The sequence below is a fragment of the Amblyraja radiata genome, chromosome 24 (assembly GCF_010909765.2).
Source record: "Amblyraja radiata isolate CabotCenter1 chromosome 24, sAmbRad1.1.pri, whole genome shotgun sequence".
NCBI classification, from domain to species: domain Eukaryota; kingdom Metazoa; phylum Chordata; class Chondrichthyes; order Rajiformes; family Rajidae; genus Amblyraja; species Amblyraja radiata.
The window spans coordinates 34,838,110-34,863,194 of NC_045979.1; the positions used below are offsets into that span (position 1 = coordinate 34,838,110).

At 40.0% G+C, this 25,085-nt stretch overlaps 1 protein-coding gene across 5 annotated transcripts in view; it reads right to left on the reverse strand.

Annotated features, from left to right (window-relative positions):
- Positions 1-25,085, reverse strand: part of ampd2 (adenosine monophosphate deaminase 2) — a 118,583-nt gene that overhangs the window by 49,245 nt on the left and 44,253 nt on the right. For all 5 annotated transcript variants that reach the window (XM_033042899.1, XM_033042894.1, XM_033042900.1 and 2 more), the window contains exon 2: positions 1,863-1,993. In XM_033042899.1, the coding sequence (XP_032898790.1) occupies positions 1,863-1,993 (131 nt within the window). The remainder of the gene's footprint in view (positions 1-1,862; positions 1,994-25,085) is intronic.

The following is a 25,085-nucleotide window of genomic DNA, read 5'->3' on the forward strand; positions in this document are numbered from 1 at the left end:
AGAACAATAGATAAATAGATTAAATAAAGATGATTAAGTAAGTATGATTAGGTTTTATGTTGGTCAACTAAGAAGAGTGGAAAGAATAATGAAGCTGAGAAATTCAATGATCTGAAAATCAAATGCTGTCCTTCACATTCACCATTAAACCTTCATTCTAACCAAGCATTCATTAATCTTTGACCATATGGCAACATCAAGCATCCATAATCACTCAATAAGTACAATTTAAATTAGTAAATATCAAAAATGATATGTGCACATTGGTGGTACTGAAAGATGATTGAAAGGTTCAAGTTCCTAGGAATAAATATCACCAGCAACTTGTCCTGGACCAGCCATAGCAATGCAATGGCCAAGAAAGCACACCGATGTCTCTACTTCCTTAGAAGGGTAAAGATGTTCGGTATGTCCCCAACAGCTCACACCAACACCTACAGATGCATCATAGAAAGCATTTTATCGGAATGCATCAAAGCATGGTTTAGGAACAGCGCCATCCAAGACCACAAGAATTGCAGGGAATTGTGGACACAAACCAACCTACCTTCCATTGACTTCATCTATACTTCACGTATCCTCAGCAAGGCCACTAGCATACTCAAGGGCAAGTCTCACCCGGACATTCACTTTTCTCCCCTCCCATCAGGCAAGAGATATAAAAGTGTGAAAACGCATACCTCCATATTCAGGGACAGTGGAGGCCAATTCACTGGATGTTTTCAAGAGGGAGTTAGATTTAGTTCTTAGGCTAAAGGAATCAAGGGATATGGGGAGAAAGCTGGAACGGGATACTGATTTTAGATAACCAGCCATGATCATATAGAATATGGCTCAAAAGGGCCGAATGGCCTAATTCTGCACCTATTTTTCCATGTTTTCTATGTTTCTTCTCAGGCAACTGAACCATCCTATCACCAATTAGAGAGAGGTCCTGACCTACCATCTACCTCATTGGAGACTCTCGAAATATCTTTAATCAGACTTTACATTGCACTAAACATTATTCCTTTTATTCTGCATCTACACACAGTGAACTACTTGATTTTAATCACGTATGGTCTTTCCGCTGACTGGATGGCATTCAACAAAAGCTTTCCACTGCACCTCGGTTAACATGGTAATAAACAAAACTAAAATGAAACTCTTTCTTCTTCCCCTAAAAGGAGGAGAGTGGCAGGACCATGGTGAAATATGAACATGCAAATCAGAATTTTAAGGGACCAAATGCCAATGTTTGTCAACATGGATGGAATACTATACAGGCAGCATGAGCTGGCTAGATGAGCTGAAGATGACGACCTTTTGTACACGAGGATATGTAATTGGAACTTCAGACCAGGATCAAATCGAATGCAAAAGCTTGCAAACAGTCCACTTCAGCCAAGATTATGCCACCGATAAGGATATGGAATTGTCATTGAGGTCCAAAGATGTTTCCCAATGCCTACCTTGAGAACCTAGAAATGTACCAAAATGGAATCCCAGAGTTTAGTTTAATGCTCTGTCATAATACAACTGCAAACAAATTTGAAATGCATGGATTTAATTAGGTTGAGGATGTAATAATAAGCCAAGTGTACGCGAAACAGGATATCAAAGAGAACTAAAATTAGCTAGAAAAAAAATGATTCTGCAAATTGAATGAGAATGGAAAAAACTAGGATAGACTAAGAAACATCTCTGAAAGTTCAAAGCAAATCAATCATTAATGCACCACCCTTTCAGAAAATAAATCTTGTGCTTACTGTTCATGGAACAAAAAGTACTAAAGAGCTTTTAAAAGCTTTAGTCATGAAAAATGATTTTTTTTAGTGAAAAGAAAGCCTCAAACTGCAGCTGCTGAATGAAAAATTACCCACCTCTGCAATCTCCTTAAACTTTCCATCCATGGATGTAGGGAGATTGATTGGAAAAGTTTTCAAAGAGAGTGGAGTGCCAGGTAATGACTGAGAGCAATGAATTTGCTTCAGAGTCCCGGTCTTGGGTAAACCTGTGAAAGCAAATAAAGATATTTTGATCAAAAGGTTCACAGCAATGAATCATCACCACAAAAAATAATAAAAATGGCATAATTAAAATACGAATGATAAACAATAACAGAGCTTGGCATTTATTCCTCACAGCCTAATTATCTAACCATTTCCTTTGCAAGAGTTAAAGGAAAATTAAACGTTTCATCAAAGTTCTCCAATAATCAGCTTTATTACAGTATTCCCGAGCACTTATTATATGCAGGTTCCTCCAAACCAAGTAGCTTTAAATGTTCAAGGGCAAAAATAAATTCATACATTATTCTGTCAATCCTGATAAAATACAGCGAGAAGGTTTGTAAGCAAACATCAATCGAATAACTGATGGAAGTAAATGTACAAGATGAAAATGTCTTCTAAATTGTTTTCAATAAGCCTATAAATGAAAAGGGAATTTTATCTTAACTTGGACTCCATTGTTCTTATTCACTCCTCAAGTACGCCATTGGGGATCTGAGGGGTCCCACGATAATCTTGATATCAGAAAAGGAGACGAGGCAGCAACCAGCAAGCGCAGACTCTTTGCGATTGGCAACATATTCCAGCACAATAAACAACCCATTTTGAATCATTAGAGGGGAGTAGGATGAGAATTTCCTGTTGGGATAGCTAGGTATGTGCACTTGTGCTGTTTTAGATTGAGCAACCGGTTACCATCAAACTTGGGAGCACAACTTCCAGAAACCTTAGCAAAATCTACGCAAAGCAAGACGACTTGCCAATTTAGCAGATTAACCAGGGAGCATGGTCATCAATATCCTCCTGAAGTTGGAGATAACCATTCAGACAAATGAATGGAAATATTAGTCACAGCTTGTACCTGCAAAATACACTAATACAGTATATCTGCACCATTCCTTTTCAACCTGTAGAAATATTACAATTGAAGTATTTGAAGCGGAATAACAACACTTCAAAAGGAAATTATAGGATCTCGAAAGAACCGTCCAACAACCGAGTGAGGTGGAGGACATTTGTCAATGGCCTATGCTCTCCGTAGGAGCAAAGGGCTTAAGAAGAAGAAGAAAAGGAAACTGGATACAGATACTCCCCAACTTCTTTATCAGTTTAGTTTATTGACATGTGTACCGAGGTACAGTGAAAAGCTTTTTGTTGCGTGTTATCCAGTCAGCAGAGAGACTTATACATGATTGCATTTGAGCCATCCACAGTTTACAGGTACCGGATAAAGGGAATAGCATATAGCGTAAATAGGCGACTGACGTAAACTCGCACTTACGTAAACAATTCTGTACTCAGCCCCTAGTGCAATCAAGGAAGTTTGTAATTTCCACAACACTGTACGATCACTCAAGTTTGCATCGGAAACAAGCTGGCAATGTTGGCGGTGCTTACTCAGAAGCCCACATGCCAGAGAAAGTGTCCCAGGCGCAGCCAGACATTGCTGACAGTTAATACTCTGTGTAATACTCTCTAAGTGAGTTATTTCGGTCAGGGGATGGAGATGGCAATTCTGACGCGTGAAATCTGACTTGCATAAGGGTGCTGTACAGTTCTATGGGATCATGGTGCTATTGCTAAATGCCACAACACGACTGCTATAAATAAATACAGATTGCCATCTTTGTCACTGTTAATACAAAGCAGCAATGAACCTGGAGTCATGTTTCAGGGTTTCCATAGCTGCTTATTCTTCCAGAATTGGCTCTGATCTTTTAATGACTAATTCAATCGGCAATTGATGTTTGGAAAAAGGACTCTAAGAAAGTTCAAGGAAGTAGCAAGTAAAGTTATATTTTTTGCAAATCATATATTTTGTAACGTGCAAATTCAGTTGCTGCCTAATTTACACACTAATGGAAAGTGCAATTAAACACCATTAATTGTGGGCCATTAAATATTTAAAAGTGCTCATAAAGTCTTTCACATTAAACAGCAATAAACAAATTAGCATTGTAAACAAAGCTGCTTGCTGAAGAGGAACTATGTTGCCTGCACATAACTACACAACACATGGATGGGATTGGAAATGTTTAGATGAATATGGCAAAAATGGGACTAGCTTAGATGGGCATCTTGGTTAAATTTGACCCGTTTCATCTATATGGATCTCTTTTCGTGCTGTATGACATATGGCATCATTGAATAAGCAAGCTGACAAAAGCACAGCTGGCTGTCTAAGTGTATGTATATACACCATGCAAAGGAAGCACAAGCACAGGACTACTCCAGCTCACATTTATTTTAGACTCCATTGTCTACAAAATCATTTCCAGTTGGTAGTGCTAATAGCATCATGATTCAGTTCAAATAACATTTCATTATTTTTCCACGGTGCCTGATTTTTTTTGCGTAAGTTTTTAGTTTATGTTGATTTTTGAAGAGAGGGAAAAGGAACGTGAGCACAGGGCGGTGGGTATATGGAACAACGTACCAAAGATAAATGTAGAGGTGACTGCAGTTACAATGTTTAAAACTAATCTACATAGAAAGGATAGAGAAATATAGGCTACATGCAGGCAAATGGGCCTAGCTCAGGCAGACATCTTAGTTAAGGAGCTGAAGGATTTTTATCCTTGCTGGAAAACTCTATGACTCAGGAATCTCAGCATTTCCATCAGGGCAAGCATTTATTGCTCTTCCCCAATTTCCCTAGTTATAAGATTGTCATGGGACACCTTCTTGTACTGCTGAAGGACCCCCCATAGTGCAGCTGCAAGAACTTAGAAGTGAACTGCAACCAGAGGTGTTCCCATTCCCTTCAATGGCAGACGTTGACGTTTTGGGAGATACTACTTGTGTTTACCTGGCTGAGTAATCACAGAACAATTTGTAGATGATACATTCTGCAACCACCCTAAACATTCATTCCCGACACCACTAAGCAATGGTACGGGAGGGATGAAATGTTTAGGGTGGTTGGGGGCATACCAATTAAGCAATCTGCTTTAGACACAAAATGCTGCAGTAACTCAGTGAGTCAGGCAGCATCTCTGGAGAAAAGGAGTAGGTGACGTTTTGTGTCTATCTTCAGTGTAAATCAGCATCTGCAGTTCCTTCCTGCACAAGCAAGCTGCTTTGTTGTAGGTGGTGTCAAGTTTATTGAGAGTTGTTGGTGCTGCGCTCATCCAGGTAGATAGAGCCGATGGTCACCCTTATGATATTGAAGGCAAGAGACTTGGCAATGGTAATAACCCCATTGAATGTTAAGAGTAAGTGTTTTATTTTCTTGGAGCTGGTCATCAACTGGCATGTTTGTTGGGGAAATGTTACTTGTCACTCATCACCCCTTAAACTCTGTCGTCTAGGTCCTGCTGCATGCTGGAGTTGAATACTATGCAATCATCAGCAAACATCCCAACCCCTGACTTTATGATGAAAAGGGCCATTGATGAAGCAACTTCAGATGGTTTGGCATAACTCTTCATTGAGAAACTTCCACAATAGACAATAGATAATAGGTGTAGAAGTAGGCCATTCGGCCCTTCATGTCTGATCATCCGCAATCAGTACCCCGTCCCTGCCTTCTCCCCATATCCCATGACTCCACTATCTTCAAAAGCCCTATCTAGCTCTCTCTTGAAAGTATCCAGAGAACGGCTCCCACCGACCGCTCTCTGAGGCATAGAATTCCACAGATTCACAACTCTGTGAAAAAGTGTTTCCTCATAAATGGCTTGCCCCTTATTCTTAAACTGTGGCCCCTGGTTCTGGACTCCCCCAACATCGGGAACGTGTTTCCTGCCTCTAGCGTGTCCAAACCCTTAATAATTTTATATGTTTCAATAAGATCCCCTCTCATCCCACTAAATTCCCCAGAGTATACAAGCCCAGCCGCTCCAGTCTCTCAACATATGATAGTCCCGCCAATCCGGGAATTAACCTTGTGAACCTATGCTGCACTCCTTCAATAGCAAGAATTTCCTTCCTCAAATTTGGAGACCAAAACCGCACACAATACTCCAGGTATGGTCTCACTAGGGCCCTGTACAATTGCAGAAGGACCTCTTTGCTCCTATACTCAATTCCTCTTGTTATGACGGCCAACATGCCATTCGCTTTCTTCACTGCCTGCTGTACCTGCATGCTTACTTTCATTCACTGATGAACAAGGACCCCCAGATCCTGTTGTACCTCCCCTTTTTCCAGCTTGACACCATTTAAATAATAATCTTCCTTCCTGCTTTTGCTACCAAAGTGGATAACCTCACATTTATCCACATTAAACTGCATCTGCTATGCATCTGCCCACTCATCCAACCTGTCCAAGTCACACTGCATTCTCATAGCATCCTCCTCACAGTTCACACTGCCACCCAGCTTTGTGTCATCTGCAAATTTGCTAGTTACTTGTAATCCATTCATCTAAATCATTAATATATATTGTAAATAGCTGCGGTCCCAGCTCCGAGCCTTGCGGTTCCCCACTAGTCCCTGCCTGCCATTCTGAAAGGGACCCGTTAATCCCTACTCTTTGTTTCCTGTCTGCCAACCAATTTTCTATCCATGTCAGCACTCTACCCCCAATACCATGTGCCCTAATTTTGCCCACTAATCTCCTATGTGGGACCTTATCAAATGCTTTCTGAAAGTCGGGTACACTACATCCACTGGCTCTCCCTTGTCCATTTTCCTAGTTACATCCTCAAAATATTCCAGAGGATTAGTCAAGCACGATTTCCCCTTCGTAAATCCATGCTGACTCGGACCGATCCTGTTACTGCTATCCAAATGTGATGCTATTTCATCTTTTATGATGACTCCAGCATTTTCCCCACCACCAATGTCAGGCTAACTGGTCTATAATTCTCTGTTTTCTCTGATCGCCTTTCTTAAAAAGTGGGATAACATTAGCTACCCTCCAATCCCCAAGAACTGGTCCTGAATCTATAGAACATTGGAAAACCCAGGATGATTTACCACAACAACCAAATATGCATTTTATTGTGTGAGGTATAAGTAGATGTTCATCTGTGATGTAGAAGACAGACTCAATTTCAAGTTTACCAAAGTCTCCTTCTCAGTAAACTGTTCTACTAAAAAACAGAAAGAGTAAAACAAGTTGTTGACTTTACCAAATTATAATCATGTACTATGAAAGATCCAAGATGAATTTAGTATTCTAATAGTCTCATACTTAATTGCAAGCGAGACCATTTGGTCCATTAAGGCCGTACCAACTCGGAGCAATCCCACAAATCCCATTTCTCACTTAATTCATTATAATCCATTCTCTCATGACCTTCATCAGTCTCCAACATACTAATTATTCTACCATCTACCTACACTTGGGGCAATTGGCATTTCTAAATTGACCAGCATATCTTTGAGATGTGGGAGAAAACCGGATCTGGGGTAAGCCCACCTACTCACAGGAAAAATGCTCAAACTCCAACAGGCAGCACCCGAGGTCAGGACTGGACCCAAGTCACTGGAGCTGTGAGACAGATGCACTATTCCCAATGCCACTATATAGTTCCACATGATAAACAAAGCCGAACCCAACAAATTAATTGCCAACATCTCAAATAGACTTACAGTAATTAGTTTTGGCTTTGGCAGCAGACTGCTGTTAACTGTAATTATAAGAACATTGAAAGGGTAAAAATGGAATCCATCAAATTAAATTACAAACTAAATTGAAATGCAAGAGTGCATTTAGAATATATTGAAAAGGCAGATCCTATTCCTGCGGTCTCAATGTATATTTAACACAGCAAGAGAGAGATGGAAAATACTGAATCAAACTGTTAATATGCCACAGATTGTGTTAATGAACCTCGAACCTCGTTATTTTGATTTCTGGCTTTCTCCTGAAAGAAAATGCATGCGTCTCATTTAGGATTTTCAAACGTTTTGACATGTAACATTTTACTTCTTTAAATATCCATTCTTTTTGTTTTAATCCTGGTTTTGTATAATGAAATATAGTCTTTCTGGAGCTTGTGTGGAGCGGAGGGGCAAGTGCAAGGGTTTGGATTCACAGAAAAATTACATCTCAACTAGCCTCTCAATTTTTGTAGACCCACCCTCAATAGGAAAAGGAATGCATCATATTTTTTTTTATTTAAGCATGGAAACGTGCAAGACATAGTACATTATGTGTGAATCATATAGCTGTGAGATAAAGGCTTGTACCCTGGAAATTGCAAACCTTGGTCATTTAGCAGACAATAACCTTCTTATTGGAAGACTCTAAAGGCAAAAACAGTGGGAGCTAGAGGAATAAAGGAGAAAGAAAGTGGAAGCCAATTGGCATATCCGAGCTCAGAACTACAGGTAGATATATACAAAAGGCTTCTGCAAATAAATCCATAACCCTCATAACAAGTGTTTAATATATATATATTTACAAAACTAGATGGAAAGGAAAAGGAACTGATTGAAGAACTTTCAAGGTTAGTGTTGCAAACGTTTTTACATATAAATTACTGACAAATACGCTAGCAATCACTTAAAAAATATTTATACTTAAGTGCAGGATAACCAAATATAGCATGTTTGTCAGCACACTATACTTTTGTCCGTGCCCTATACGTGTCAACTCTTTGCATACTTTGTGTATGGTATGCAAAACAAAGAATTTCACTGTGAAATGTATCAATCAATCAAAGCTATTTCTGAAGAAGGGTCTCGACCCGAAACGTTGCCTTCGCTCCATAGATGCTGCCTCACCCACTGAGTTTCTCCAGCATTTTTGTCTACCTTCATTTATTTCAGGTTCCTTAAACATAAGGGCATAAACTGCTGGAAATGCACAAGCCAATGATTATTATTTTTAAGATGTGACCCACAAAACCCAAAGAATTATAAACATTATTTAACAGCCATCATTCTCATGTTTCAACTCAGTCTTCCTGTAATTGAATTGAATTGAATCCTTTATTTGTCATTCAGACCTTTCGGTCTGAACGAAATGCTGTTGCCTGCAGCCATACATGTAATAATAACAAAACACAATAAACACAAATTAACATCCACCACAGTGAGTTCACCAAACACCTCCTCACTGTGATGGAGGCAAAAGTCTTAGAGTTACTGTCTCTTCCCTCTTCTCCCTCTGCGCCGAGGCGATACCCCACCGGGCGATGGTAAGTCAGTCCCGCGGATTCAAACTCCGCGGCCCGGGGGGTTGTCGAAGCTGCCCGCAGCTGTTGCAACGGGTGCTCCGGAAAACAGGCACCAGCCTGTGACCTGCGAGCTCCCGACATTGTCCTCCATTGGCCCGCGGCCGAGCCCCGAATCCAGGTTGCCGCCGCCTCAGCCGCCGTAGCACCGTCTCCGCTCCGCACCGGGCCGCCCACAAGGCAGCGTCTCAGCCCCGCACCGGGCTGCTCACACGGGAGCGCCTTCCAGCCGGTAGCCGTGCCGCTCACACGGCAGCGTCTCAGCCCCGCACCGGGCTGCCCCCACGGAAGCACCTTCCAGCCGGTAGCCGTGCCGGCCGCACGGGAGTGTCTCAGCCCCGCACCGTCCGCCCTCACCGGAGCGCCGAGTCGTGCCGCTACTCGCGTTGGTGAGTCCTGGCTGGCTCTACCTCCGGACCCTCGAGGTCGGTCGCAGGTTGGAGGCCGCCAGCTCCGCCATTAGGCCTCAGCGCAGACGGGGGAAGAGAAGGGGGATACGACAAAAAGTCGCATTCCCCCGAAGGGAGAGACAGAAAGCTCTGTTTCACCCTCCCCCCACACACATAACACCACCTAATAACCAAAAAATGTACTAAACTAGACCAAAAAAAACGACATAAAAAGTAAAAACAGACAGACTGCAGGCGAGCCGCAGCTGTATCACAGCGCCGCCACTTCCGGGTAGCAAGGTTATTAGCTGCTGAATTCAAACCATTCATGGCAAATCTGCTGTCCAGTCTTATCTTTGTAACGCCATGCCACACCCCATCTGCTCGTCACATGCATGTCATTCTGTACAATATTTTAATAAATATGCTAAATTATAGTATATGAATAAAATAAATCATACTGCAGAGCAGAAGAGTTCAAAGTATATAATTCGAAAATAATTCAATTAATTGGGCGTGCAGGAAGAGAGAAAAACACATTTCAAATAGCTTTATATATTATACAGCACTAGTACTAAAAAACTGTGCATCAATAAAATGAAATAGAATAATGTTCTTTGTAGTAATAAGCTCAAAAATGTTTCCATGGGAAATGAAATAATTGAGAATGTTTTCAGCGGGCTTATCCACACAATGTCACTGCCTTGTCCATTATTGGGACCAAGGCAGTTTGTCAGCCTTACAACATAAGAGTTAATCACCATGCATCATACACAGTGACAGGGGAATCTGCAAGTTCTGCATAGTCAGTACCAGAAGTTGCTCAAGTTACAATGCAACAACTAGAGTAACTGCATCTCTTGCAGCCCCAGTTACTTTATACAACTCAGAGTAATTAAAGAGTATTTTAATTTCAGCTATGTAACAGAATAAAGGGTAATTCAATTTCATTTTATGTAACACAATTTACATCCTGTGATCTACACAAAGTGTTTTCTTCCTGGCTGCGGCACTATGAAAGTTTCCAACCTTGTTAAAAATGTGTGAATTATTAACAGCTATGATATGAAACCATTAGACTGTAATCAAATATCACACGGTGTCATAAATGCAACTCGTTTCCAAGATCACTTTGACAAGATACATTTTGCAATCCCAAAATAAACCAACAGCTTTGATTCAATAAGCTAGTGCATTAGACAGTTATTTATTATAACTGAGAAAACAATAGAGTGATCGAAAGGGAGGCATTCTGAACTTTAAAAAAAGTCTGATAAGATGGGAAAAATTGCTGTGCCATATGGAAAGACCAGGCTAGTTTGATTATCTGAATAACATTTAGGAAAGGAGGGAGAAAGATTCCTGGTCCCGACCCGAAATGCCTACTGTCCATTTCCTCCACAGATTTTGCTTCATACCTTGAGTTCATCCAGCACTTTGTATTTGCTCAAGGTTCCAACATCTGCTTTCCTTGTGATTCTACCATATAGTTAGGTGTGTTTGTTCTGCACTTCCAAAGAGACAAAGTCTGCTCAGTCTTTCCATACTTTACTACATCCATATTTAAAACTTTATTCATCCAATCAGCCATGATCTAATGGCATTGTACGATTGGATATAAATGGCTGGATTGCCTATTTCTATTGCAATTCAACATACCGCAATACTTTTCAGAATGATAGTGCCTCCCATTTATGAGCTGATCACCCATTAGATCCTTGCTCTGTACATGAAGTAACTGATTGTAATCTGGGTACACCTCATAAGCCTATGGCAGTTTTTATATCCAAAGAATGTAATGCTATTCATTCATTGTTGATCAATGAATGGCTTAATCTCGCTCCTTAAATTGACAGACTGTAGAATACTATTTCAATTGACTTGCTTTAAACACGTTCTAATTAAGGTTCATAAATCTGAATGATTAGCTCAGTTTCTGTTCTAGTTTCTAGTCAATGCCTACTATGTTCTGTTGTGCTGAAGCAAAGCAAGAATGTCATTGTCCTATCAGGGACACATGACAATAAACTCTCTTGAATCTTGAATCTTTCTTCACGGATGCAGCCTGATCAGCTGGGTAATTCTATAATTTTCTTTCATTTCTGATTTCCACCATTTGAGGGTTTTTTTTTATTTTTGATTAACATTTGGACTATTTTAAACACATTTTTCCTTTCAAATTGCTAACAGCGTAATTTCAAAGCTTTAATGTTTATTCATTTAAAAATCCCTATGCCTCCTTTACTAATCAGTTCCAGCTGGTTTCTAGATCCAACTAGTTGATGCAGATCAGGAAATAACCACTTGAACTAGTGTTGTGTCTGGTTTGAAATATATTTGAAATTAGCATAAACATTGACTTCTCGAAGCTGAATTCAAATAAACTGAAATGTTATGAATTAGATTCAAAATTACAAATTACAAGAAATACAAAAAAAATTGTGGTTAAGCTGTGTCCGTGACAGACATAATTTCTGAAAATTAGTATTTACTTACTGTTAATCGGGGTAATTTGCAGAATTTTTCTGCAAATGCAGAGATGGGTCTGCAATAGACCAAAAAACCCTGATAAGAAATCAGGGAGTGTGAGAAAAACTGTGCTCACAAGTTTCATTCAATAAGGCAGGACTGACTGAGTGAATCTGGCCCACTGAGGCAGAGGTCTGTCCCATTATGATAGAGATTTCACATCATGGATTCAGCAAATTCAGTATATTGTAATTTTGAAAGGCACTATACATGAAACCACTGCTAGATTATTTTGGGGATTTATCATGCTCTTCATTAAGAACTGTCATTATTAGCAGAAAAGTTAAATACTGCATTAACTTGAAAATCTGAAATCAAAAATGGACGATGCTTAATTGAGTTAGGCTGCATCAGTGGAGAGGAAAAGAGTTTATGTTTCAGTTCAATGTTCTATTAGCACAGGAGTAGGTCGGAAATAAAATACATTTTTGGGTGTTGAGAAATAGGGGAAATGGAAGTGAAAAATAAAAGGGAAGGCTTGTCAAAGGTGAAAGGAACAAGATGGAATGTTGTTGTCTCTCCTTTCCTCGTTTGACTAATCACTGTTAAGTCAAAAAAGGGAAGGGGGACACAGTTTTGATCACATCAAACAGGTGATAATGAAGGACATCACACGATCTTGTTGGCCTGTCTATACATGGGACAACCTTTTCACTCTCAATATTCCACCAGGTGGCGCCGTCAGCGATGGCAGCCTCGCCAATGGTCTGTCTGTTGGTTCATCTTTTTTGTTATTTTTAGTGTGTTTTAAAAAGCTTGTGTTAATGTTCTCTGGATGGTTTTATGTGGGGGGGGGGGGGGGGGGGGGGGGTCGGGGGGGAACTTTTTTTAAAACCACAAACCTTGCCGGAGATGCGACTGTTTTCCGGATCGTATCTCCGGTCGCTCTGCGGCCTAACATCATGGAGCTGGCGGCCTTGCTCGAGACTGATTTTGAGCCCCACCGTGGGGCTGTGGACTTACCATCGGATCCCTTGCGTGGGATCGATGCTCCAACCGTGGCCTGCGGAGTTCAACATCGAGGAGCTCGCAGTCTCGGGTAGAGACCGATGTCGGTAAGCTCCAAAGTCGCAGGACGTCTAACCAGCCCCGACTCAGGATCCGATCACCCAGCGCGTTGGAGCTGAGATCCGGAATGATCCGATGCGGGAGCTTGATCACCCCGATGTGGAGGACTCGATTGCCGGCTATGGGACCCAAGATCGTCCCATCAATGGAAGGCTCGAGACCCCTGACAAAGAAGGGAAAAGTTTGAACTTTTTTTTCTCCTTCCATCACAGCGAGGAATGTGGAGGGGTCACTGTGGTGGATGTTTATGTTAAAATGTATTTTGTGTGTTTTGTTGCTTTTTATTGGTATGACTGCATGGCAAATCAAATTCCTCATACGTTGCAAAACATACTTGGCTAATTAAGTATGATTATGATATACAGGCCAGTGCTCCCATCTCAGCACTTCCAATTACAGCCCCCAGCCAGGCTCTTCCCACGGAGCAATTGCTGAATTCGCACCGGGTTCACAACACCCAAGTTCCTTGCACAGCAGCAGAGGGCAATGTTTATGCCAGGATGTTCGCACAACAACTTGCAGCAACAAGGAAGGCAGGTGTTAGTCAATATTCCAGCATAGTAGTGCTGTCTGTCTGTAGCACATCTCAGTACACTAATGTTTTATTGAACTATTTTAACATAATTCCTTTAGCATTCTCACTTCTGGAATGCATCTCGAGTGTTAAACAAAATCACAATGCACTGGATGTAGCATCCAATCTAAATTCAAAATGACTACTATACTGACCGTATATAATTACGGTTATTTCTTAAACCACTGAAAAACTTCCTGCAGTTTATTAAGCATCATAATCAATTTGTGATTCTGTCTTTCCAGAGGCTTTCTCTCTGTTAATTTTCACAAGCCTTGACTGCTTGATTTCAATTACACAAAAACAGTGCTACTCTCTTGGCTAACTGACAAAACTAACCCAAACCAGGCTGAACAGATCAGTTTCTTTCGAATATGGAGATACCCTGCCAAGCCAGCCAACATATTTGTGTTGGCAAGCTACAGTGTCAGTCAATACATATTCTATTACAAGTATAGAGATATGCAGCAAATATTATAAGCAAAACAGTCCAGCAATTTGAGATTACAACTGGTCACTTCCAAGAAAAATAGAGAAGGTTGCTTTACTGGATCGGATGACAAACTACGACAAGGTTGGGAATACCTACATCAACTAAAACATTAGCCCTTCATATTCCCAAGTTTTCTCAGTCAATGCCAAATAATTATGCATCTATTCATAATTAAATTACATGATACAATTTTAGTTGATCCACCACAAACACACAAGATCATATCAAAATGCTGGCTATTCTGAGGCAAGTGTTTTACATTCAAACTCTATAGAGTTCACCAAATGCAAGGCTTAAGCCAAGATGTCTGAAGAAGGGTCCAGGCCCGAAACATCTCCTATCCATTTTCCCAGAGGTGGTGCCTAGCCTGCTGAGTTACTCCAACATTTTGTAACCATATTTAGTGTAAACCAGAATCAGTTAATTGGTACTCCATCCACCACTTTATATATTCACTCCGTCCATCATTAACACAATACACATCAGCAAAATATCAGAGCTTGTTAAGCAATATTTCCCAAGCCCATGACTTCTCCATCTAGAATGAGAACCCCATTTAGTAGCAACCAGCAAAATACATGCCAATGTATTAAGAGATCAGGAATATTGGCCTAAAACTTGCTGGCAGACCTAAGGCTGTGACAGTTAATATGGGAAGTATGTATTTTACTTTTTGTGCAACTTTCTAACTAAATTAATAAAGCCTCACTAACTTGCTATATTATTGGTATCTCCCCTCCCCCCCCCCCCACCACCACTATTCCCCCGGCAACTTCTGATAAAGATGCCGCACGACCCAGGTTGAACATAACTGATCTAGAAGAACAAGGGTGGCAGATGCGTATAAATACCACTGTCTGTTCTACACGTTTCCCTGCAAGTTACAAAACTATTCTGATCTCACCAAACTGTTTTGTTCCAACCTCGTTGCTCGCTCAAAAATCATGGAACACTTAACTGAACAGCACTGTGAACACTTTCACCAGGATGAGCCTGTGGTTCAAGAAGGTGGATCATCACCACCCTCTCAAGGACATTGTGATGGTTGGACTATTCAATGATGCTTACATGCTGTAAATGCAAGATGTGAAACTTTCAGCATTGTATTCCTGTTAAAATCAACAACTCCGAAAATACCTTAGGCTGCTGGAGGGAAAAAGAACCTTACAGCCATGGCTACTCATAGGCATACTGTGCAACCATATTTTCCAAAATAAAATTAAAATTACATGAATCCATTATTTGTTCAAACAATGCCTAAATATACTTCATTAGAAACTGAGAACGCCTTCTTCGGACATCTCCAATAAAGCGAGTCTTGATTTTTCCAATACTTTACTGAAAAACAGTTACTTCATCGTGTTTGTAAATGAAAGTGCTTGCAGCATCTAACGTTCACACTGAAAAATGTTTATTTAGCATTTTATCCGGACAGCAGGTTTTCTGGATTACTGAAATACCTAAAACAAATTGGAAAAAAAATGTTTGGTATTACACAGTTTATAATATTTCCCAATTAACTCAGTAAATTTAAAGACTGCTTGGGATCTGGAGCCCTCGTAATTTAGAAGGCAGTGCAGAAAGGTGGCGCAGCGATAGAGTTGCTGCCTCAATACAGCGCTTGCAGTGCCAGAGACCCGGGTTCAATCCCGACTACGGGTGCTGTCTGTACGAAGATTATATGTTCTCCCCAAGACCGCTTGGGTTTTCTCTGAGATATTCGGTTTCCTCCCACACTCCAAAGAAGTACAGGTTTGTAGGTTAATTGGCTTGGGTTTGTATAGAAACATAGAAACATAGAAATTAGGTGCAGGAGTAGGCCATTCGGCCCTTCGAGCCTGCACCGCCATTCAATATGATCATGGCTGATCATCCAACTCAGTATCCCGTACCTGCCTTCTCTCCATACCCTCTGATCCCCTTAGCCACAAGGGCCACATCTAACTCCCTCTTAAATATAGCCAATGAACTGGCCTCGACTACCCTCTGTGGCAGGGAGTTCCAGAGATTCACCACTCTCTGTGTGAAAAAAGTTCTTCTCATCTCGGTTTTAAAGGATTTCCCCCTTATCCTTAAGCTGTGACCCCTTGTCCTGGACTTCCCCAACATCGGGAGCAATCTTCCTGCATCTAGCCTGTCCAACCCCTTAAGAATTTTGTAAGTTTCTATAAGATCCCCTCTCAATCTCCTAAATTCTAGAGAGTATAAACCAAGTCTATCCAGTCTTTCTTCATAAGACAGTCCTGACATCCCAGGAATCAGTCTGGTGAACCTTCTCTGCACTCCCTCTATGGCAATAATGTCCTTCCTCAGATTTGGAGACCAAAACTGTACGCAATACTCCAGGTGTGGTCTCACCAAGACCCTGTACAACTGCAGTAGAACCTCCCTGCTCCTATACTCAAATCCTTTTGCTATGAAAGCTAACATACCATTCGCTTTCTTCACTGCCTGCTGCACCTGCATGCCCACTTTCAATGACTGGTGTACCATGACACCCAGGTCTCGCTGCATCTCCCCTTTTCCTAGTCGGCCACCATTTAGATAATAGTCTGCTTTCCTGTTTTTGCCACCAAAATGGATAACCTCACATTTATCCACATTATACTGCATCTGCCAAACATTTGCCCACTCACCCAGCCTATCCAAGTCACCTTGCAGTCTCCTAGCATCCTCCTCACAGCTAACACTGCCCCCCAGCTTAGTGTCATCCGCAAACTTGGAGATATTGCCTTCAATTCCCTCATCCAGATCATTAATATATTTGGTATAAGTGTAAAAGAATTGTCCCTAGTGCGTGTAGGCTTGTGTTAATGTGCGGAGATTGCTGGTCGGTGCAGGCTCGGTGGGCCGAAGTGCCTGTTTCCGTGTTGTATCTCTAAAAACGCAAAAACATAATCCGGTGAGCCAAATGTTGAGCCAATGGAATTTCCAAATAGTCAAATAGTGGACTGTCAAGGTTTTACTTTATTTTTCATATCTTCCTAGGAAATAGTAAATTATCCCAGGTCATCTATTGCTTAATAAATGACTTATTTGGCCATTACACATTTAATGCTTTTCAGTGCTGGATCTTGTGACCATGGCAAGTTGAGGTTTAGTCACACAGTTAAATAGATACAAAACCTAGGTTGGTGTGATTGCAGAAAAACAACAGTATAATTTTCAAATGTACATTTAATTTTAAGGTGATCTTATTGAAGAATTCAGATTGATTAGTAGGACAGGGTGTTACAATCCCTAAGATTTCACTACAATTGACATTCTTGTGTATGACCACTAGGTGAATTTGCTATCAATCAGACACATCTTCAGTTGTGTACCTCAACGTCACTGGGTGTTTCGGCCTTTTATCACAAGACACCCTCAGTCGAGGCAGACCCACCGCTGGTTGATCAGACCTGGGTGTGTGTCTTATTGTTAGCCTCTAGATGGTCACCTGGCAGCCCAGACAGCATCTTCAAAATAATTTAGAGAATTTTTTTTTAAAAGGGGAAGTGTGGAATATCATTTTCTTGACCTGAAACATTAACTCCAGCAATCTAGAGGCCAGCTGAATTGACAACACATTGCTTCTGTTATGTATATATGTATTTTGCTGAAGAAACAAAGGATGACGTTTTAAATCCAGTTTCCAAATTTACTCCATGACTTAGATTTTTTGTGATTTCAGTGGTCAGATTTGAATTGATTGAGGTACATATCACATATTTTTGAATTTTCATTTTTGGGATCTATGCATTGCTAGCATTTTGTCTTTGAGGTTCATGGTAGTCACGGTAATCCCCAGAGTTCCAGGAGCTTGCACTAGCAATGAAAAGGATGGGCAAAATATTCGTAATTGAGGATAGAGGATAGTTGGAGTGGAATCTAAAGATGGCAGTATTAGTCTGTGTCTTGTGCCCCAGTCCTTTTAGATGTAAAAGGTCATGGGTTTGGGAAGTGGTGCTGGGGCAGCCTGGGCAAGTAACTGCATTGCAGTTTGTAGATAATACACACTGCAGCCACAATGTACCAATGGTGGATGAAATGACTGTTGAGGGCAATTGATCGTGTGCCAATCAAACAGGCTGCTCTGTTCTGGAGAGGCACGAGCTTCTTGAGAATATTGTTACTGCATCAATCCAGGCAAGTAAAGAGTATTCTATCATGCTCCTGACTTACACCTTATTGATGACAAAAAGATCCTTTGATGTCCAGATTAGAGTCCACAAAAAATAATCTGTCTTTTCCGATTCATTTAAAGTTACTTTGAATACTATTCACAGTACATCTGTGTTACATTTATTCATCCTACATATGCTATTTATCACCCAACATTAAATTGTAGCCACTATTGATCTCATTTGACCATGCTAATTTGGTACATTTTTCCTCGTACTTCCTCAAATTTCATTATTCCATTAAGGGCATCAACAAATTTTATCATAATGACTCTTCTGAAGGCCACATTGTTTATTAGTAACCGTTGAAAAAAGGTCATGCCACACCAAAGGCAGAAAGCCGTGTAATATTTTAGATCTGTGAAAGATCAAATGTGAACAGAAATAAGTTGTAAATAGAGCCAGCCTGTCAAGCACTAGTATCTCCTCCATCCCTCCCATTAATGGCCTTAATCTAATCCTCTTTGATTAATAGTACTTTCCAGAATATAACAGTATTCTATTTTCACCATAGCTGTTATTCACATCTGTTCATTCGGAGACTGTATGTCACCATCAGGCTAAAATTATCAACCATTATCCGGTGGGATATGAAAGTAAAGCCAAGCACAGATCCACATCTTGTCTCATAATCTCAATATCATGGACTAAAAAAAGAATATTTAATGGTAGCGCATTACTTACAAACAAAAGGGTACATTTCATTTGACATAATGCAAATTCTGATGTATTTTCATGAAGACAGAGATTTATAACCACGTATCCTTAATTTGCATTTTGCAGCAGGTCAAAACATCCAAAATGCATTCTAAAATGAGAAACACTGCAACATCCACAAAACATGCCAAGCTAATGCCTTCCAAGGTCACCTTTTCTACACTAACTAGGATACAAGAGATAAAAGGGAGTGTGATTTGATCAAAATTTGTAGCATGCATTTACTAAAGCAAAAATTTGCCATGTTAATATCTTCAGGCACTGTGCAACAAACAATGACGGTACACTTGTAAAGTGAGAGGAGCAAAGTTTAAAGGAGATGTGGGGGGCACAGAGTCATAGGTGCTGGAGTGCGCTGTTGGTGTGATGGTGAAGTAAATGGGAGAGTAGCGTTTAAGAGGCTTTTAGATGGGCATATGAATATGCAGAGAATCAAGGGACATGCGTTATGTGCAGAAAGGATTAGTTTAATTTGGCATCATGTGCAACAGTGACACTGTGGGCAGAAGGGCCTGTTTCTGTGCTATATAACACCATGTTCGACGAAGGGCTTGCCATGAAAAACCTTCGATGAATGGAATGTGAAAATCAAGAATGACAGGAGTTTTATAATGAAACAAGTTGCCCAAAGCATTACTTGACAGAAAGGGAGAAAAATGATACATTTTCAGTTTGAATGCACAAAAATATTCTAAATTGAATTCCCAGTGGAACTTCGCTCTACATAAAGCAAGCAGAACAGAAAAAAAGTCAGATCCAATTTAAATCACTGTCTGTGCTGCTGATCTCAAACATATTCCAACCTATTATGAAATTGAATACTAAATGCAGGATTTAATTTTAAATATTTATGATATCATTCATCAGTTAACATATTTTTACAATTTCACAATAATCTGATAAAAAGATCGGAACTCTATGTAAATTCACATATTTTCAACTTGAGCTCGATATTTCTGAGTCTGAAGAAGAGTCTCAACCCAAAACGTCACCCATTCCTTCTCTCCAGAGATGCTGCCTGTCCCCCTGAGTTACTCCAGCATTGTGTCTATCATCTATATTTTCATAATTGTGTTTACCTGCTGATTACACTCAGTGTTTTATAAATAACAAATAAACCTCCAATTTAGGCCATAACCCAAAAGGCCATAACCTGGGGAGTCAAGAGAGTTTATGTCATGTGTCCCAGATAGGACTATGAAATTCTTGCATTGCTACAGCACAACGGGATATTGTAGTCATAAATACAGATCAGATCAGTGTGTCCATATACCATTATCTATCTATCTATCTATCTATCTATCTATCTATCTATCTATCTATCTATCTATCTATCTATCTATCTATCTATCTATCTATCTATCTATCTATCTATCTATCTATCTATCTATCTATCTATATAAGTAAACAGATAAAGTGCAATAGGTTGTTATAGTTCATAGTTTGTTTGAAGTTGTGTTTAATAGTCTGATGGCTGTGGGGAAGAAGCTGTTCCTGAATCTGGATGTTGCAGATTTCAGGCTCCTGTACCTTCTACCCGATGGCAGCGGAGAGACGAGTGTGTGGCCAGATGGTGTGGGTCCTTGATGATGCTGGCAGCCTTTTTGAGGCAGCGACTGCGATAGATCCCCTCGATGGTAGGGAGGTCAGAACCGATGATGGACTGGGCAGTGGTTACGACTTTTTGCAGCCTTTTCTGCTCCTGGACGCTCAGGTTGCCGTACCAAGCCACAATGCAACCGGTCAGCAACCGTAGTAACTTAAAAACTGTCATAAGACTGTGTAAAGTCAATGTGGCTTTACAAATGCAAAATCATGATGAACAAATCTATATGCTGAATCTGTATCTAGCAAAGTAGCTAAAGGAGAATTAGTGAATGTGATGAATCTGGACTTCTGGAAGGCCTCTGATAAGATGCCGCACAAGGATTTTTTTTTAAACGGAACATGTGACTGGGAAGCATAAATTGCTACGGAATGAAGATTGGTTAATTGAAAGGAAATAGAGAGGGTACAATTGGGCTATTTTTGGATTGGCAGACTTTGTCAGATGTCGCAGTGATCAGTGCTGGGCATGTGCTGCTAACAATCCATTATCAGTGATTTAGATGAGGAGATCAATGATCAAGTAAAGCTGGGTGACAGTGAGTTGCAAAATGGATGCAGAGAGGCTTGAGTGAGATTTAGTTGAGCTAGGTGATAGGGCACGTGCAATGAAATTTACCAAATTGATTCCTGGTCGGTTTCTGATACAAGAAGAAATTAAACAAAATGGGCCTTTTCCGTTCAGACTTCCCTCTAGCAGTTTGCTGCCCTCTACTCAAATAGTCTGAAGAAGGGGCCCAACCCGAAACGTTGACTGTCCATTTCGCACTACAAATGCTACCTGACCTGATGTGTTCCTCTGTTCTTAAAAATTAAACAAATTGGCCTGACATTCTATTCAGTTTAGAAGATTGAAAGGCAATATCATTGAAACATTTTTTTAAATAGGGTAACTAGATGAAGGGAACACAGTCTGAAGAAGGATCCCAATCTGAAATGTCACCATATTCTTCAGAGATGGTGCTTGACCTGCTGAATTACTCCAGCACTGGGTGTCTTTTTTTGTAATCCAGATATTCATGATGAAGAGCAAGAGAATTTTAGATATTAAGGGAATTAGAGATATGGATACATGAAAGTGGCACTAAGGAAAACATTAGCCATACATTATTGAATGGCAGAGCAAGTGCAAGGGGCCAAATGACCTACTCCTGCTTCTATTTCTTATGTTCTCGTGTCCCCACGGGGAATATTGCATCATTCTATTAATAATATTTCTCTAATGCATTTCCACATAAAGTTTTTCTTTGTTTGATGTCATGAAAACATTATCTACATAGAGCAACAGTGAAGGCAGTGTAAAGCAATCTGAAGAAATGTATCAGAACCTTATCATGCAGTGCACACTTCACCAACCAAAGGAAATTCTGAAATTAAAGTGTTTCTTCTCTCATTAGTGTGCAACTTAGATCTTTAGCAACCAGATCAAATTTAGTGGTCGTAAGTTTAAAAATCATACTTTAAATCTGTTACTCTTATGGAGGAACTCGCAGGCATTTTTATTGTTACAATATTAAATTTTAAATCCATAAATGTCTAAGTTTCAGCTCAAAATTAATGTCCAAAGTGAATATTTCAATTACTAAAAAGTCTCAAATTGTAAACATGTATTGCATACATTTACTTTGAATGTTTTATCGCATGCAACACATTTAGATTCGTAAGAACAATTTTAATTGTAAAAAAGTTCCCAAAAAATCCTATACTAAAAAAATTAAGTTAAAGAAGCCAACACCCTTTGCAAATAAAATCATACTGATGCAAAGATCCAGCAGGCCGGATTATGCAAATCTCATGGCCAAAGAAATGTTTAGTCATGGCATTAGATGTACAAAGCATCAGTGTTCCTCACCTACTGTTCATAAGATTCCAATGCTTTTCATAAAGAACAGAGGCTAGAAAATGGTTAGAAGAATCAGATGTTACATATCATAAAGCATGGCAATATTATGACATTTGATAGTTAACAAATGTAATAATTATGTTTACTTGATTAAATTATACAGAGCTGGAGATGAACACCCAGTCAATGGAAGTAACACTCATTTGTTACATTTTCAAATCAAAAGTCAAACGCAAGAGTAATATGATAGAAATAAAAATGGATAGCTCTAATAACACATCCCAACTTTCCATGCTTGCCATACAATATTCTGTACCAACTATTCGAGTCATAACCATTTGCTGGTAACAATTCTGCAACTGTGTCTTAGAATCCATCTTTTGCTGCTTAACACGCCCATTCATTTTTTTTCTTGCAACATCATTCCTCTCTCGTTTGACGCTCCTGTCTCCTATCTTATAAGAGCATCTATTTTTAGTTATTTCCCCTCCTGGCCATTTTCCAGGTCTCTATATTTGGTTAACAATTATCTACTTTATTTTCTGATTAAAATCACTTTCTCTGCACAAATCATGCCTGATCAATTTATAAATAGATTTAAGTGTTACCACCTTTCCCCTATTCCAACTGAATAATGAAAAAAAAGCTTAGTTGAGTGCATTTGATGAATTAATACGATTGGAAAACAAATCACATATACAGTCACATCACATATACAGTGCCCTCCATAATGTTTGGGACTAAGACCCATAATTTATTTATTTATCTCTGTACTCCACAATTTGAGATTTGTAATAGGAAAAAAAAAATCACGTGCGGTTAATGTGCACATTGTCAGATTTTAATAAAGGCCATTATTATACATTTTCGTTTCACCATGTAGAAATTATAGCAGTGTTTATACATAGTCCCCACATTTCAGGGCACCATAATGATTAGGACACACTAATGTCATGTAAATGAAAGCAATCATGTTTAGTATTTTGTTGCATATCCTTTACATGCAATGACTGCTTGAGGTCTGCGGTTCATGGACATCACCAGTTGCTCGGTGTCTTCTCTGGTGATGCTCTGCCAGGCCTGTATTGCAGCCATCTTTAGCTTATGCTTGTTTTGGAGGCTAATCCTCTTCAGTTTTCTCTTCAGCAAATAAAAGGCATGCACAATTGGGCTCAGATCGGGTGATTGATTTGGCCACTCAAGAATCGACCATTTTTTAGCTTTGAAAAACTCCTTTGTTGCTTTAGCAGTATGTTTGGATTCATTGTCTTGCTGTAGAATGAACCGCCGGCCAATGAATTTTGAGGAATTTGTTTGAACTTGAGCAGATAGGATGTGTCTATATACTTCAGAATTCATTATGCTACTACCATCAGCAGTTATATCATCAATGAAGATAAGTGAGCCAGTACCTTCAGCAGCCATACATGCCCAGGGCATAACACCCCCACCACCGTGTTTCACAGATGAGGTGGTATGCTTTGGATCTTTGGCAGTTCCTTCTCTCCTCCATACTTTGCTCTTGCCATCACTCTGATATGTTAATCTTCATCTCATCTATCTACAAGACCATTTCCAGAACTGTGGTTGCTCTTTTAATTACTTCTTGGCAAACTATAACCTAGCCATCCTATTTTTGCGGCTAACCAGTGGCTTGCATCTTGCAGTGTAGCTTCTGAATTTCTGTTCATGAAGTCTTCTGCAGACAGTGGTCATTGACAAATCCACACCTGACTCCTGAAGAGTGTTTCTGATCTGTCTGACAGGTGTTTGGGGATTTTCCTTTATTGTAGAGAGAATTCTTCTGTCATCAGCTGTGGAGGTATTCCTTGCCCTGCCAGTCCCTTTGCGATTAGTAAGCTCACAAGTGCTCTCTTTCTTCTTAATGATGTCCCAAACAGTTGATTTTGGTAAGCCTAAGGTTTGGCTGATGTACAGTTTTATTCTTCTTTCTCAGTCTCATAATGGTTTATTTCACTTTCTATGACCCAACTTTGGTCCTCATGTTTATAAACAGCAATTAAAGTTTCCAAATATGATGGAAAGACTGGAGGAAAAACTAGATGCTGAGAGCTCTCTTATTCCTGCATGCAGGGCCGGCCTTTGGAGGTGCGGGACCCAATTGGGAACAATTTTGGTGAGCCCCAGGTTCTCAGCCAAGGTCTGCAGAATCATAGAAATACAAATAAAGTCTATTATAGACTTTATATCTCTATGGTAGAATGGAAAGTAATCAAAATGTGAGCTTAAAAAGTGCCTGCGAGTTAATGGACCAAACAGATCTAAGCTACATTTTAATATAAAATTGCATACATGTAAGCCTACAAGTAAGAAACAAAATGTGTAGATCACCTCTGAAATGTACATATTTACAATACCACGTTTTAGTGACAGTGAAATGAAAAAAGAAATTAATTAGATCCTGGAAAAACAATAACTATTGGTGAAAAACCACTGAAGGCATTAAATGGTGGGCTTCAGCCCTCCTGCTACCCTTTTGGGCTTCTACTTAGGTAGGGAGGGGTGTGTGTGTGTGTGTGTGTGTGTGTGTGTGTGTGTGTGTGTGTGTGTGTGTGTGTGTGT